Below are 16,280 nucleotides of genomic sequence, written 5' to 3'. Positions count from 1 at the left end.
GTCACCAAGAGCTTTGATCATCTCGAGCCCATGGGGCTTTTACTGCTGGCAAGAATGGTTTATCTGATGTTCTAAAAGGCCACAAAGCAGTCACACAAACCCTTCGTTCATTGAACAAAATGATTTTTATTGAATTCATAGGATTTACAAGAAATGTACTTTTTTTGTCTGCAGTGTTTATTGCACTGAAAAGAACCCATAAATAACATATCAGGACAATTAATGAACCAAATGAAATTACTGGAGAGGGTAACTGGACAATTAAAGATTTTCCCCAAGTGAGGAGCTTTAAGACAAAAGCTCATTGAAAAAAAGAAACAGTAATTGCTGTTACATCCCTGATTTTCCCCCTGGGGTGGCACAGTGGGTCAGACAATGCTGCTGCCTTTCCACTGGAGCGGGTCAGGTTTTGGGAAATGCAGCATCAAAACCACTCTGCTTAGAGATCTTGGTCTTTAGGAAGGTACAAGCGTTCCCCCTCGGAGTAATCTGTGTGAAAATGAGGAGTGAATCTGGAGTACTAATGAGCTAAAGTAAAAAATAAGGCAACTCGGGCTTCACCTCCGCGAAGCGCTCGGATCCGAAGGGTGAAATCAGCTCCTGGTGTGACTGAACAGGCCCGGGGCTGGTTCTGTACATTAAAGCTGTAAACAAAGAGCAGAGCTCTCTCAGGAGAGGGATCCCAAATCCCCAGGGAAATACCCTCAACGAGGCATCTGGATTTGGACAACGTTTGGAAGCCAGGACGTGACAGTTGCATCTATTGCCCTTAAAAAATACACAGCCAGCTTTTAATACTGCAGCTGACTGCAGGAAAGGGATCCGGGATCAGGGACCGACGGAACCGCCGGTTTCTCAGGATAACAAACTACACCCGGCACGGCAAAAAAAAAAAAAGATTAACAAACAATTTCCACTTTTTTTTTTTTTATAAACAACACATAATACATGTAGAAAAATATTCAAGAGGATAATAACAAAGGTGCAACGTCAACAAAAATAAGCTGCCTTTTCAACAGAAGCACTTTTCCTTTCAGAGTTTGCGCGCCGCGGGCGGGCTCAGTAGTTGGCGCCGTGCTGCTGCGCGTACCACTGCTGCCGCTGCTGCCGCTGCTCCAGCTCCGTCAGCAGCGCCTGCCTGTACGCCTCGTAGAGCTTCACGATGCGCTCCAGCTCCTTCATGAACAGCAGCTTCAGCATGCCCTGGTACGTGTCCAGGTCGGCCAGCTGGAACAGCTCCCACTTGAGGATGTGGTCGTACCTGCGGGGGACACAGAGGGTTCTTCCGGGATGGTTTGAATGAGTGTTTTGTGGGATTGATGGTGAAAGATGGGGGTTGTGTTTGGGAATGGGATGGAGAAACAGAATCCCTCCAGGAATAGAGGAGTGAGCAGAATAAACCAGCACAGGAGAACACGGCTGGGAGAGCTCACCTGGAGAGGAGAAGGCTCCAGGGAGAGCTCAGAGCCCCTGGCAGGGCCTGAAGGGGCTCCAGGAGAGCTGGAGAGGGACTGGGGACAAGGCATGGAGGGACAGGACACAGGGAATGGCTCCCACTGCAGAGGGCAGGGATGGATGGGAGATTGGGAATTGGGAATTGCTGGCTGGGCTGGAATTGCCAGAGCAGCTGTGGCTGCCCCTGGAAGTGTCCAGGTTGGACAGGGCTTGGAACACCCTGAGATGTCCCTGCCATGGCAGGGGTGGGATGGGATGGTTTTAAAGTCCCTTCCACATGAAACCATTCTGGGATTCTATGGAAATGCATTTTGGAAGCACTGAACAGCAATTCCATTCACAACCCACCTGGAATATTTACTGTAAAACATCTGTTAAAATACCAGAGTAACACAGAAAAATGAATTCTTCCAGCAGCTCAGCTCCCTCCCAAAGATGGGGCACTGCTGTCCCCAGTGCAGCTGTAACGAGTGTTCTTGGCTGCTAAACCTCTCCAATTAACCCCTCCTGGTTAATTAGCAGCAATAATCTACAATGGGTATTTAATGCAAACCCTGCTGTGGTCCCACCCTCACTGCCATACCCTCCTTTCCTGCTTTTCCCTCACACAACCCACCCACAGTCTGATCCCTGGGCTTGGAAATGGGGAGCTGACTGCTGTGAGTATTCCTGAACAGGAGAAACTCGTGGAATAATGGAGTTATTTGATGCAGCTGAGGCACAGGAGAAGATGGATTCACCTGGGTGGAGGCTGAGGCTGGAATATCAGTGGATTTATGGAAATAAACTGCATTCCCCACTGAAAGTCACATTCCAGAATCACAGAAGCACCAGCACGTGCAGGTGACTTCCAAAGGTGCTCTGGGGAATTTGAAGAATCTCATTAAAACTTACCACAGCCTCTGTGTTAAAGTCATCCCTGATTCTGACAGGGCTGCACTGCTAAAATAATTCTTTTTCCCCCCAAAAAAAAGAGAAATAACAAACTGCAGCTGTTTGGAGTTTGGGCTGTGTATTGACAAGGAGGGTTGAAGTTTCCAGGCAGAGCCACCTTTGGGAGCACCTCTGGAGTGCAGAGCTCCCAGGGACAACCTTCCCTATTCCTCCCCACTCTGGATTGCAGAGCTCCCAGGGACACACCTTTCCCTATTCCTCCCTTCCCACTCTGGACAGCAGAGCTCCCAGGGACAACCTTCCCTCCTTCTCCCTTCCCACTCTGGACAGCAGAGCTCCCAGGGACAACCTTCCCTCCTTCTCCCTTCCCACTCATCAGGAGCCTTCCTGCCCTCACAGGAAGGAATTTTTTCTGTAAACAGAGATTATTTTGGTTAACACCTACTGGACTCCCTCTCAGGCTTTTTCTTATCTTCTAGAGGAATTTTTAAAAACAAAATCTAATATTTTTTCCATAATTATCTACTCCTCTCAACAAAAACTGGGCTTTACAGCTAAATCCATGTACAGAGCCAGGGGTAAGTAACAAATCATGACAAAACAAAACCAGTGATTTCAGTACAAAACTGAGCTGATAATTAAAAATTTAAAAATTTGTCTGCCTACTTGCTGTAAAGAAATCCCTCACGAATTGTTTAATTTGTCTCATGTTTGCTTCTCAAATTTCAAGAAAATACCCAAAATAATGCACACAACACAGGCTGAGCTATTTAAATTTACATTGTCTGGATGTGTCAAAGACCTAAATAAAGGAATGGACCTGCAGCCAAAACCTGGAAGAATTTTTAGGAAACAAATCCTACAGGCTACAGGAACTGAGTCTGGAGCCTCATTGTACTGGGGGTTTTAGGGCAATTTAAATCTTTATGGGCTGCTGGCAAACCCAGCAGTCACAAGAAGTAATAGAACTCATTCAAATTGTAGTTACTAGGAGCAGGTAATAAAAAAAAGGAATTTTTTTAGTGGAAGTCACTGAACACCACAGCTTAAATTTGCAGTTACAGACTGACTTTGCTGCTGGAAAACTGATTTTCTCCATATTCTCCTTATGAATAGCACATGATTTAATAATTATTACACCACATTTGGGATTTTTATTGCTTTCTATTCAGTGTTACTGTTCTGCAGAGCTGCACCCATTAGAAAATCTCATTTCTTTATGCTGACTCAAACCTTTTTTTGGAGGAGACTCCCTGTTCCTGCAGCAGTTTTTTTGACTTTTTATTACCCTTTAGTTCTCAATTCAATTTCTTAAATACAAATATAGAAATAGAGATGTCAGCCAGCATTTGGCCTAAAGGGGCTCCAAAGGAGCTGGAAAGGGACTTTGGACAAGGGATGGAGGGAAGGACAAGGGGAATGGCTTTAAGCTGGAAAAAGGTAAATTCAGGTTGGATATTAGGAAGAAATAGTTCCCTGGGAGGGAGGTGAGGCCCTGGCACAGGTGCCCAGAGCAGCTGTGGCTGCCCCTGGATCCCTGGCAGTGCCCAAGGCCAGGCTGGACAGGGCTTGGAGCAGCCTGGGATGGTGGAAGGTGTCCCTGCCATGGCAGGGGTGGAACTGGATGATTTTTAAGTTCCTTCCAACCCAAACAATTTCATGATTCTATGATTAAAAACTCTTAAAGGTGAAGGAAAAGCTGTGCTGTTTAAAAAGAAATAAAAGAGACATGAGCAAGTTCCACCCTAGAAATGTTTCACATATTTTCTGAGCACGTGGTACCACTCTTGTAAATACTCTGAAAGCAAAACACATCCTTCACCCTCTGACAGAGCTTTCTGCCAGTTGTGGGAGCTGCACAGAATGATCACTTCAAGTCATGCCTGAAAGAAAGCAAATTAATCTCATAAACATTTGGTACAACTCCCTCGTGCTGTCATCCTCAGCCCTAAAAACCAAACACAGCACAAGCTCTACTGTCAGTCACAGAAATTCAATTTTTTTTTTTCATTTTCAGAGTGAAAAGCATAAAAAAAGGCAGAATCTCACTTGACAGGAGCCCTGGCATAGACCTGCAGCCAGTCAGGGATCTCAGCACTGTGGTAGGGGTTGGCAGGGACCAGCAGGGCTTGGCTCCTCTCCGGGGGCTGCGGCTGGTAGGACACGGGGGGCGGCTGATCGTAGCGGGGAACGCTGCAAGGACAGGCAGGGACAGGGACAGGTCACACCAGCACACTGCACTCACTGCACACACTGCATTCACTGCACTCACTGCACTCACTGCACACACTGCACTCACTGCACACACTGCACAGACTGAGCAGCAGAAATTAACAATTTGGATTAACAATTAACAGTTGGATTTGGTGCATATTAACAACTAACAGTTGGATTTGGTGTGTATTTACAGTGACCTGTTAACATGGTGTATATTAACAATTAACATTGGATTTGGTGTGTACTTACAGTGAACTGTTAGATTTGGTGTAGATTAACAACTAAGATTGGATTTGGTGTGCATTAGTTTTATTTTGCTTTGTGATTTTGAGCAGCTGAAACACCCATTTTCACTGCAGACAAGACTTAATTCACGTTTCAGATGTCCAGAGCATCTCCAGCACATCAGACCAAGCTTCCTTTCAGTCTACAGCTCAGTTCTCTTCTCAGCACCTTTGCTGTTTTACTGGCAGCTGCAGAGCTCTGTCTGACTGAGCAGCAATATCCTGCTGCTAAACCTCAGAAACACGAGACAAAACCCGAACTTCCCTCACTGAGAAGCGGCAAAGCCGAAAATAAGATTTTTTTTTCTGTTGCATGACACAAACCCAGCTCCCACCTGGCTAAGACAACCCCGGGGGGCAGGAAGGTGGGAGGCTCACCTGGGAGCACAGGGGTGTTTGTACTGAGCCCTTTTGTTGATGTGATCCACGTAGTAAACGCCGAATTCCGCGGACTCCACGCGCTCCCAGCCCGGCGGGAGCCCCTCCCGCTCCAGGGGGTGGCTCCAGTGCGTGGTGTTGGTGTTGTGATCGATGTAATATTTCCTTCCTCTGATAGTCCAGTCCACTGACCAGCCAGGAGGAAGAGGTAAATCTTCAGAACTATGATTTGTTAAGTTTCCTAAAGATGTAGCAGCAACTCTCCCGATGCCTAAAACAAAGGGAGATGGGGGTTTAGGGAAAGATTTACAGAAATTATGATTTTTGTTAATAAATTATTATGGCTGATTCATTCATCCAGAACAACAACAACAAAAAAATTTAAAAAACCAAAACCAACCAAACAGAACAAAAAAAAGTTAAAGTTCATTTATCAACAAAAAAAACCCCAAAAAGCTGAAGTCAGAAATTAAAACTATCCAGACAAATCACTGAGTCCTAACAAAGCAGTCAAGACCAGCAACAGGACAAGGTAAACAAGAGAGGAGGGACAAGCAGGGCTGGGGTCCAAGAGCTGCCAGGAATCAGCAGCTGATTCAATTCCCACCTTTTCCCTGGAAACAGAGCACATCTGGGACTGATCCATCACTAGACTGAAGAGCCTGCTCAGCAGCTCTCTGCAATATGTGATTTGTTTAACACACAGAGTTTTTTCAGACCAGCAGCTGGAGGGTGAGAGATGCCTACAGAAACAGCTCCTGTCCCACCCCTCCCCAGGGATACTTGGGAAGAAACAAAAGCCAGATGAGCAAGTACAGAAAACTCATAAAAAACCACCCCCAAGACACCCAACCACAAAACCCCGGGGACATAATCAAGAATTTTGCAGGCTTCTTTCCATCCTTGGGAATTTGTTACCTTCTGGATTTGCTGGGCTAAATTCAACTCTCTTTTAAAACTCGTTTTAAGGAGTTCCCTTTAGTCCCTCACAGTTAAACACTGCTTAGTTTTAATGAAAATTCCAATTATCTTTTCATCCCACAGCCAAATGCATCTATTCAATCCCACTACCAGCAGAGTTTGTGTGTTGCTATTTCCCCCAGCCAGCAGAAGGGATTTGGGAGCCACTTTTCCCACTTTTTTACAAGTCAGAAATCACCCCCCCACACACATTTACTGATAGGAATACACCCCCTGCTCCTTTTCTTCAGGAATAACATTTTTGTGTGGTTATTTTCTGAGAGAAGGGAAAGGCAGAGTCTCTCTCTTCTAAAATGCCAGCCTGAAACCTGGGTGAGCTATATCCTAACAGAATATTATAATGATTGAAAATTAAGTTACAGGAAGGCTCCAAAACAACTGGATAAATAAAAAATAAATTAAACCCCCCTCACAAACATCCTCCTTTAAAACTCTGTGCTCATCCATAAATCTTTTTCCAGCCTTGTCATGCTCTGAACTGTTTGGCCTTAAAGGATTTCCTCTTGTGTCAGTTCTTACCTGTTTGTCAGCACTACAAAGGGAAGCTGATGGCTGTGTCCATCTTTAACTGGGATTGAACAACTCAGACCTTAATTCCAGAGAAAAGAAACATCTGGAGCCTTCCTGACCTTTGGAAGGGCTGGGGCAGGGAAGCTGGTTCAGCTCCACATGCCACTGCCAAAACAGAAACATTTCAGCTTCTTGAAAATGCTGTGCTTGGGCTGAACAAATCCAGGATTTTCCCCCATTAGCTGAAGCTCTGGGATGTGATTTCATGGATGGGGAAATAGTGATTGTTAAATCATCGCTGCCAGGAGAGCTGGACACACAAATTTTGGGGGAAAAATCCGTGTTTTTTTGTTTACTGTTAAAACCTGCACATCCCTGCATTTTTCTTACAGTTCCTCTGGCCTCAAATCCACAGATATTTATTTTTACTAAAGGTAAACTTTAGTGCCACCCTCTGCACTAAAGTTCTCCTGACACATGGATTCTCCCAATGCCGGCTTATTTTTAATTTCCAAGATTCAAAGAACAAAAATAACACCAGATCACAAATATTTTATCCATTCCTTTTGCCATTTTCATTTCATAGATAAAGAAGCAGAGCCAAACCATTAAAATAAACTTGCACAGATGCAGAAATTACCAGTTTTGGACAATATTCCATGGACATGACATCAAAGGCCAGACTTATAAACTGATGATTGTAACTATAATTTTTTTCCCTTATATCACAGATTATATTGGAATATTCTCTGTGCTGGAAGTTTTAAGATGTTGATATTCACAGGGCCTTAAAGCCATCAACCACTGTGGCATGAAAATCAACAATTAGTACAATTTAGATTTTTTTTTCCTGTAAAATTATTTTTTAGAGATGAAAAGAAATTGTCTGTTGGTTTTCCTGATAAACCTCAGATGTTCCTTTGTGGGAGGATGGATACACACATAAGAGGAAAAGCTCCTTCTATAGTTTTGAACAGTAAAAGAAGAGGAAAATTAACTTTTATATATATTTATAGATATATTTACACACACCTGTAATTTCAACTAAACAACACTTGGCAGAGTGAATTCCTCTGTGATCTTTTCCAAAGTATAACCCAAAGAAGATAATTCCAAGACAGCCTAAATCCCTGGGCTGCCTTTTCCATGGCAAATTGCCAGGAATGCCATTTTCTGCATTTAAATGCTGAGCCCCAAAGCATTTTCACAGCAGCCCAAAGCTCCACACAGGATTTTCCTGCAAGCACAGGGATGTTCCCTGGATTGGGGGCTGGCACCAGATTTATGGATCCCAAAGAGAAAAGCTGAACATTTTTTATACAAACATTTGGTGTAAAACTCGGGATTTTCCTGGCATGGAGGATGTGATCCCTACCACGAGATAACCTGAGCATGTTCACTGTACCTCTCAGGGTTTTCTTGCTCTCACACTCTTCTAGCTTTAACAAACAAAAATTCTCATTCTTCCTGCTTTCCCAAGAAAAAGAGTGGTTTAAATTATCCCCTTTTTCCAGATGTCTCCTTTCCCCTGCTTAGGGATGAGCACTCTCTGGAGTGGCACTATCAAATCTCTAGGATGGTCAACAATTAATTTAAATTTATGCATTATCACAACCTTTTCAAAAGGTCTCTTTCAAGCTTGTCAAGCCTCATCTGCTAATTCTGTTTGTAATATTATATTAGATAACAGGGTGTTTTTTGGTTCAGCTGTTGCTTTTAAGGAATATCAACATTGAAATTGAGGCTTTAATTTTCCTTCCATTTCTAAAATCCAGTATCTTCAATTTAAGGTCTTGAATTATCAATTCTAACTTTGAGCAGCACATGCCAGTGCACTTTATCAATGCAAAAAGTTCCTTCTCTTAAAAATCCAAAGAAAGCCACAAGTGTGAACAATCTGTAATGTGTTCTTCACTCAGGGAAGTTGTGTTTAGGAAGGAACAAAGGAACTGGAAATTATGTCAGTGCTTTCCCAGTAAAAGGGTTTTTTAATGAGGGAACCTTGCCTGGAAAGAAATCCAAGCCTTCTGGAGCAAAGATTCCCAGGCCAGCAAAGGGCAGGTAGGAAAGGCAGCAGAGAAATCCCATCACCAGCATAAAGGGCAAAGAGCAAAACCAGAGGAGAAAGTTCCACTTGGGTACAAAATGCAGAGAAATTTCAGAGCCCAGGAACTCCCCACAAGTGACTTCACCCAAATTTCCAAAGTGTTGCAGAACAAATCTTACAAAACAATATTTGTCTTTAATTAGCCCAATTGTCCTGAGAGCCTTTTTTCAGGATGCCAAAATCCTCTCCCTTCCCCTCATCGGAGCTGGGTGAAGAGCAGGAAGAGAAGATGAACAAACTGTTTAATTTTAAAAGAGTAAGTAATAATACAATAACAAAAAGTTCCAATAACTCTCCTGTCTAGCCAGGTCTGCAGGTCCCAGGCCTTCCTAACCCACTCCAAAGCATCTGAAGGAACTTCCTGAGCACAAGCACCTCTTTTGTTGGAGGGAATGGGGCGTTCCAAGCAAGCACAAATTCACTAATAGGAAATGACAGGAAGAACTCTGAAAGCATCAAGAATTATGCTGCAAAATTCCTGCAAAATCAGCACAACAGAAGAAAAAGGCAGGAACTGCCATTTGTTTAAAAATGAGAGACGTGTACACACAGAAAAATAAAAATATGGGTATTTCAGCTCTAAATGGGTTTCATGTCATAATTTGCATTTATTTTGCTCTTACATTAAACAACTTTGCAGTTTTTCAGGGGTACAACTTAACAGATGAACCAAAAGCATACTGGATTCTCTGTTAAATTGTTTTTTCTCTGTGACATCCCAGTGAACTCATCACAATCCACCACCAGCAAGTGCCTTTACAGTGTTGATTTCAAGCTCAGCAATTTTCATAGACACAGAAGAATGGTTCAGCTTACCGCTCACACAGGCACAAATAACTCTGAGGTCTTGGTTACAAGTTAGTTCCAATCTACACTGTAGGTATAACTTCAACCACAGACCTCCCCAAAACTTTAACCTAGAAGAGAGGAAAGAGATGGCGAGGAAAGACAGGTAAAGTCTCTTAGAATTAAAAGTTTGAAAAGGACACTCATAATAATTAAAAAAAAAAAAAAATAAAAGAAATTAAAAATTTAAGAAATGCCACAGAGGTAGCTAAATGTACAAAATTAGGAGGTATCTCAACTGAAAATACTGGTCAGGAAAATCAGCAGCACTGAATTGGTAATTAGAAACAAAGTGAATGAAAACATGGAAAGGAGGAGATGGTAGAAGGGAAGCACAGCGAGAGAGAAAAGGTGGCTTGAAGGAGAAATGCCCATGGAAGGACACGGCAATGCTGAAACACCAACTGCTGCAAAACCACAGGGCTGCCCTCCAACCTTGGCTGAACACTGAAGTCTTGAGAAGAACATGTTTGCAACTTCTCTCCGAATCACAGAGAGGAGAGACTCAGTTGTGAACGAGAGCTGAAATTCACAGGCACCTCTTCACTTCCAGACTGCTCCCAAAAATCACCTCAGTGTGAGCACCATGGAATATCAGCAAAGCAGGAACACCTCGTGTTCACCAGGCAACATTTCCTTGGGAATCCACCCAAAACACACCAGAACTGACCAAGGGCACCTTTGGAGGGAGGGTGGGACAGGAGGGAAAGGGGAGAAGGCAGAATTTACAAACTCCAGCTAAAAACCAGACTTTTCATTTGGAACTGCAGGCATCAGGCAATTCTGGCATCTCAATGAAGAGAAACAACAATGGAGACGAGTAAAGAAAAGTAATTTAGACAAAGACAGTGAAAGCAACAGGCTCTGGAAATGCAAGAAAAAGAAACGAGGAATTACAGAGACATTTGGGTAACTCAAGGAAAACACTGAAGGTGTGAAGCACGGGATGGTTCAAATAAAAAGAAGCTTAATGGTGAGATGAAGGAAGCAACAAAACCTAAAATTTTCTTATTTTGGGCCACATAATTCTTTAAGAAAAAGGAAAAGAGGACTTTAGGAGTTCATATGGAGATGAAAAAAATGGAGGAAAGGGAAAACACTGGCAACTAAAAGGCTCACCTTCGTCTCTCCCTACGAGTGCATGAGATTAAATACTCACCCATCACAAAACCTGTGTAAAACTTGTTCAAAATATGAAATGTTAAAGAATGAATGACCAAACCAAGCAAACAGGAGCAGCTCCTTTATGATTTCCAGGGCTAAGGTCAACAAACAGCAAGAAAAAAATCTATTTAGGAAGAAAATGTTGCTACAATTGAGCAAAATACGGAGCTCCTTTTAAAAATTTGCCAGACGAATCTCCACTTCCAAGCTAGAGCTCCATTTCTGGGAATCTCCTCACAGCTGCTGTTTAATTCTCAAGGTTAAACTGCTGGAGTGGTTTGTGAAATCCTCCCCTCCTGCCTCTCCTCCCTAAAACATCCCAGCACACACTCCCAGTGCTTGTTACCTGGACCAGGTAAGTGTTTAATGACTGCTGGATGAGCAACAACGGGCAGAGGTGCAGGGTTTGCACACAAAATCCAGGCAGATCAGATATATATATATCAGATATATACGTTTAGAAAAATAAAGGAGGATTCAAGTAGCAGGCCTTAAACCCCAGCATTTCAGAATTTCCTGGCTGGCATTTCCATTTTTCATGGAAGTGTTTCTGTGGTGAAGAAAACACAAGGCACTGACAGGTTCTAATCCCACACATGAGGTCAGCAGCATTAAGAGCTGATGTTCTCCCTGGCAGATTTCTTTTTCTAGACAGATTTATTTTATTAGACACTAATTACAATTTTGTTTACAGATTACAGGTGACAATGTATTTAATATTGAAGGTACATTATTTACAGGTTTCAATTGTTTGTTTCAAACTCCTCCTTGGGCATAGTTTTTGTAATATCAAATACAGAGTCAAACATTTCAGGAAAGTAATATTTAATGGATTCTTCTTTCTTATGCTGTTTTGTTTTAGGAAACAAAGGCAAGTTCCAGTGAAATTAAGGGGGGAACAGGCATACCTACAAACCATTTTAAAAGCAAAAAGAAAGGAGTCAAGGATTAGAAAGTAAATTTCCACACAAATTAGATGCCAATTTGCTAATTACACAAAGCAGTCATTCCTCCCTATGACTATTTATAAGAAATTATTTTAATTATTGAGGTAAAAGGCTCACCTTCGTCTCTCCCTACGAGTGCATGAGATTAAATACTCACCCATCACAAAACCTGTGTAAAACTTGTTCAAAATATGAAATGTTAAAGAATGAATGACCAAACCAAGCAAACAGGAGCAGCTCCTTTATGATTTCCAGGGCTAAGGTCAACAAACAGCAAGAAAAAAATCTATTTAGGAAGAAAATGTTGCTACAATTGAGCAAAATATGGAGCTCCTTTTAAAAATTTGCCACACGAATCTCCACTTCCAAGCTAGAGCTCCATTTCTGGGAATCTCCTCACAGCTGCTGTTTAATTCTCAAGGTTAAACTGCTGGAGTGGTTTGTGAAATCCTCCCCTCCTGCCTCTCCTCCCTAAAACATCCCAGCACACACTCCCAGTGCTTGTTACCTGGACCAGGTAAGTGTTTAATGACTGCTGTTTAATGATGAGCAACAACGGGCAGAGATGCAGGGTTTGCACACAAAATCCAGGCAGATCAGATATATATATATCAGATATATACTTTTAGAAAAATAAAGGAGGATTCAAGTAGCAGGCCTTAAACCCCAGCATTTCAGAATTTCCTGGCTGGCATTTCCATTTTTCATGGAAGTGTTTCTGTGGTGAAGAAAACACAAGGCACTGACAGGTTCTAATCCCACACATGAGGTCAGCAGCATTAAGAGCTGATGTTCTCCCTGGCAGATTTCTTTTTCTAGACAGATTTATTTTATTAACACTAATTACAATTTTGTTTACAGATTACAGGTGACAATGTATTTAATATTGAAGGTACATTATTTACAGGTTTCAATTGTTTGTTTCAAACTCCTCCTTGGGCATAGTTTTTGTAATATCAAATACAGAGTCAAACATTTCAGGAAAGTAATATTTAATGGATTCTTCTTTCTTATGCTGTTTTGTTTTAGGAAACAAAGGCAAGTTCCAGTGAAATTAAGGGGGGAACAGGCATACCTACAAACCATTTTAAAAGCAAAAAGAAAGGAGTCAAGGATTAGAAAGTAAATTTCCACACAAATTAGATGCCAATTTGCTAATTACACAAAGCAGTCATTCCTCCCTATGACTATTTATAAGAAATTATTTTAATTATTGAGGTTAAATTCAAACAATGATATTAAGTAATAAGACAATAATTAAAATTTAATGATAATAACAATAATAATAATAATGCTGCAATGTTGTAATTTAGACCTGTTGGTTATTCTTTATATCATGAAAATAGATGTTCTCCAATGAATAAAATTCCTTGCTAGCCAGCAACTGATGTGTAGAGGAGATGTACGTATGCTTAGCATTAAAAACCACAAAACTTGCTTGGCCTTACTCCATTTATTTAAGAAAATAATTCTGGTTTAAGACCATTTTTCCTTTCTGGATATGTGTGAACAAACCCTCAATTCCAATCACCCAAATCCCAGAAATGCCATGAAAAAGCAGCTCTGTCCTACACACCTCAAACACAATCCTGATCACCCAGACTCCCCAAACTGCACCCAAAACCGCATTTTAAACAAAACCAACAAGGAATCCTTACCTGAAGTGTGCCTCCCATGATTCTGGGACATCCTCTGGAAAAGATCACTGTTGTGTTCATAATACCTGTAGTCCTCGTGCAGGCGCTCGTTCAGCTGACGTCTCCTCTGGGCATCGTAGAAATGATCGTAGTAATAGCCGCGGGCTCCGGCGTCGCCGTTCTCCAGCCCGGGGCCGGCCTCCGCCAGGAAGGACTGCGAGGAGGAGCCGTATTCCCTGGGCACCTCGGCCAAGCTCCTGGCCAGGTAGGAGGGTGCAGACAGTCTGTTGCTTTCTCGCCTCATTATCTCGTGAGGCGGCCTCTGCACCGCGGTTCGGAGGAAGCTCTGGTTCCTGGAGACGATGCCATCGCCGCCGGGGGCGTAGGCAGAGGATGCGGGGTCGGGAGGGCAGATGTCGGTGCGTCTCGGAATGGTCGGACCGTGGCGGATAAAGGAAGGCATCAGATCTGCCACAGAGAACGGAGGAGAAGTGAGAACACTGCCGGTGCAGATTGACACACTGGAATTGAGGAAATTCACGTGCAGAAGCCGCTTAAGGCACCTCTAACGCCTGTGTAAATGTGGTGGTAAAACTGCAGCGTCCTGGTGCAGCAGGAACCAGCACACCCCACACCAGGAACCCACGGAGCAGTTCTGCCAGTGAAACTGCAGCTGCAATAAACAAACCAACCCCAAAGCCTTCAAAAAAACCACACAAGGGAAAAAAACCCCAAACCACCCACACTGTGCTGTGGCTACATCAGCCAGGGTTCGTGTTTCTCTGTGAGAAGGGTCAAGAAAATTCACATATCCTGGCTGCTGCTTCTTTGGGAATGCTGTCCTTACAAACTGGGGATGACAAGATGTTAATGCCCACAGGAATCCAAGACAGAAACAGAATTCACACTGACCCCACTAATGCCAAAGTCACAAAGTTCAGCCAGAAAAAACGACGTCATTCCACACACGTTAAGTTCTCAAATTATCAGGGGGATATTTCACTTTCTCCTTTAGAATTTCACTGCCTCCCTCCAGTATGTGAAACATTCCTCCTCTCCCTACTTTTACTTTCAACATGATAAAAATAAGTAGTTTCCCTCCAGGTAAGTCAATACAGCAGATAACTTTCACTTAGAATAAGGTAATTCCTATTATTAATAAACTTTTATTAACAAACTCTTACAACTTACCGTTAAAATCTGGTGCGCCCCAGAAGGTGCCAGCAATAAATTGATTTACTTATTTATTGGGCAAACAAACCCACTTCAGTCTCGGGTTGTCTTCTAAGACCAACAAACCCAAACCCAAGCACGCTTTCGGTGTGTGTTTGCGGTGCTGTGCCCAGCCCTGGCTGCAGAATCAGCGCCACGGGAAGATCCCAGGTGACCTCCCCGGGCTGAGTCACGGACAGCACCTGGAGCATTCCCTATTCACATCTGCTCCCGCAGGGATTTTATGCAACTGCCTGGCGGGACAGTTATCTCATTCCACAGTGCTCAGAAGGGGAAAACAAGCGCTCCGTTCTCGGGGATTCACGGTTCTGGAAGGGGCCCGGAGCTGCCTCAGGGACACCTTCCCTACGCCAGGCTGCTCCAAGCTCTTAGCTTCATTAAAAAGCAACCTCTGTACACTGCCTGAACCCCGGCCGGCTGAAACTGAGGAACCGCGCACCGAGAAAATCATAAAAACCACAAAAACCACCAAGTCCGGGCACGCTGAGCACCCGGTGGAACAAGGCGTGCAGGGCTCCCTTTGAAACTCGGGCTTCCTTTCAGCTTTAACTTCCCTCCGTCATCTCCCAGGGCTCCTAACAGCATTAAACACACATTTTCAGGGAGAAATAACCCTCACACACCGCCACAGGGATAACTCCCCCTCACGCCCCTCACCCCGCCAAGGCCGCGCAGCTCCAGGGCCCGCCGGACCGGCCGCACACAAAGGCCTCGGCATCGGCCCCCGGAGCCGGCGTTCCCCGGTCCCCCCGACACTCACTCCGCAGCAGCGGGCTCGTCTCCTTCTTCACGTACTTCCCCTGCACCTCGCCCGGCTTGGAGAGCTCCGTCCGCGTCTTCTTCCGCGACAGCATCCCACCTCGCGGCCCGCTGCCACCGCCCGCATGCCCGGCGCCGCTCCCCGCTCCGCAGGGCGGGGGGGGTCCGGCCGCCCCCCGGGGGGCCGGGCCGGGACCAGGAGCGGGGTTGGGATCGGGATCGGATCGGGATCGGGCCGGGCCGGGGGTCGCTGAGGGGACGCGGCGGGCGCGCGGGGCGTTGTGGGAAGGCGGCGGCCGCCGCCCTCCGGGCCGGCCGCGGGGCAGCGCAGGGGAGGGGGCGCGGCCACAGCGCCCCCGCGCGGCGGGGAGGGCGCGGCCCCTCACGGAGCGGCGGGAGCCCGCCAGAACGGGAATCCCAGAGCAACGGAAACCCCGGAATGGGAGAAATCTCGGAATGGCGGACTGACAGACCCCCACAGCGACAGAATCGTTGAATCGTTGAGGCTGGAAAAGGCCTCCGAGATCAGCGAGTCCAAGCTGTGCCCGATGCCCGCCTCGCCACAAGCCCAAAGCGCCGAGTGCCACCTCCAGGCCTTCCTTGGGCACCTCCAGGGATGGGCACTCCAAACCTCCCTGGGAAGCGCCTTCTGCTACCTGACAACCCTTTCCGTGGAGAAATTTTCTCTGATATCCCATATAAACCTCTCCTACCACAGCTTGAGGCCGTTCCTTCTCCTGTTCCCTGGAGCAGAGCCCGACCCCCCGGCTGTCCCCTCCTGGCAGGAGCTGTGCAGAGCCACAAGGTCCCCCCTGAGCCTCCTGTGCTCCAGGCTCAGCCCCTTCCCAGCTCCCTCAGCCTCTCCTGG

General features: G+C 44.9%; 1 protein-coding gene across 1 annotated transcript; it reads right to left on the bottom strand.

The window, feature by feature from the left end:
• Positions 1–106: 106 nt before the first annotated feature.
• On the bottom strand, positions 107–15,691 carry SAV1 (salvador family WW domain containing protein 1). Its single transcript, XM_041458470.1, has 5 exons — positions 15,414–15,691; positions 13,442–13,888; positions 5,229–5,499; positions 4,399–4,542; positions 107–1,261 (listed from the first exon to the last, which is right to left on the bottom strand). Exons 1-5 carry the CDS (start codon positions 15,505–15,507, stop codon positions 1,060–1,062), a joined length of 1,158 nt encoding a protein of 385 aa, XP_041314404.1. The 5' UTR covers positions 15,508–15,691; the 3' UTR covers positions 107–1,059.
• Between the last annotated feature and the right edge of the window lie 589 nt (positions 15,692–16,280).

The sequence above is a fragment of the Pyrgilauda ruficollis genome, unplaced genomic scaffold, assembly GCF_017590135.1.
Source record: "Pyrgilauda ruficollis isolate IOZ18807 unplaced genomic scaffold, ASM1759013v1 scaffold129, whole genome shotgun sequence".
In the NCBI taxonomy this organism is placed as follows: Eukaryota; Metazoa; Chordata; class Aves; order Passeriformes; family Passeridae; genus Pyrgilauda; species Pyrgilauda ruficollis.
Note: the sequence above shows the minus strand (reverse complement) of the source record. Positions and strands in the feature narration are given on the sequence as shown.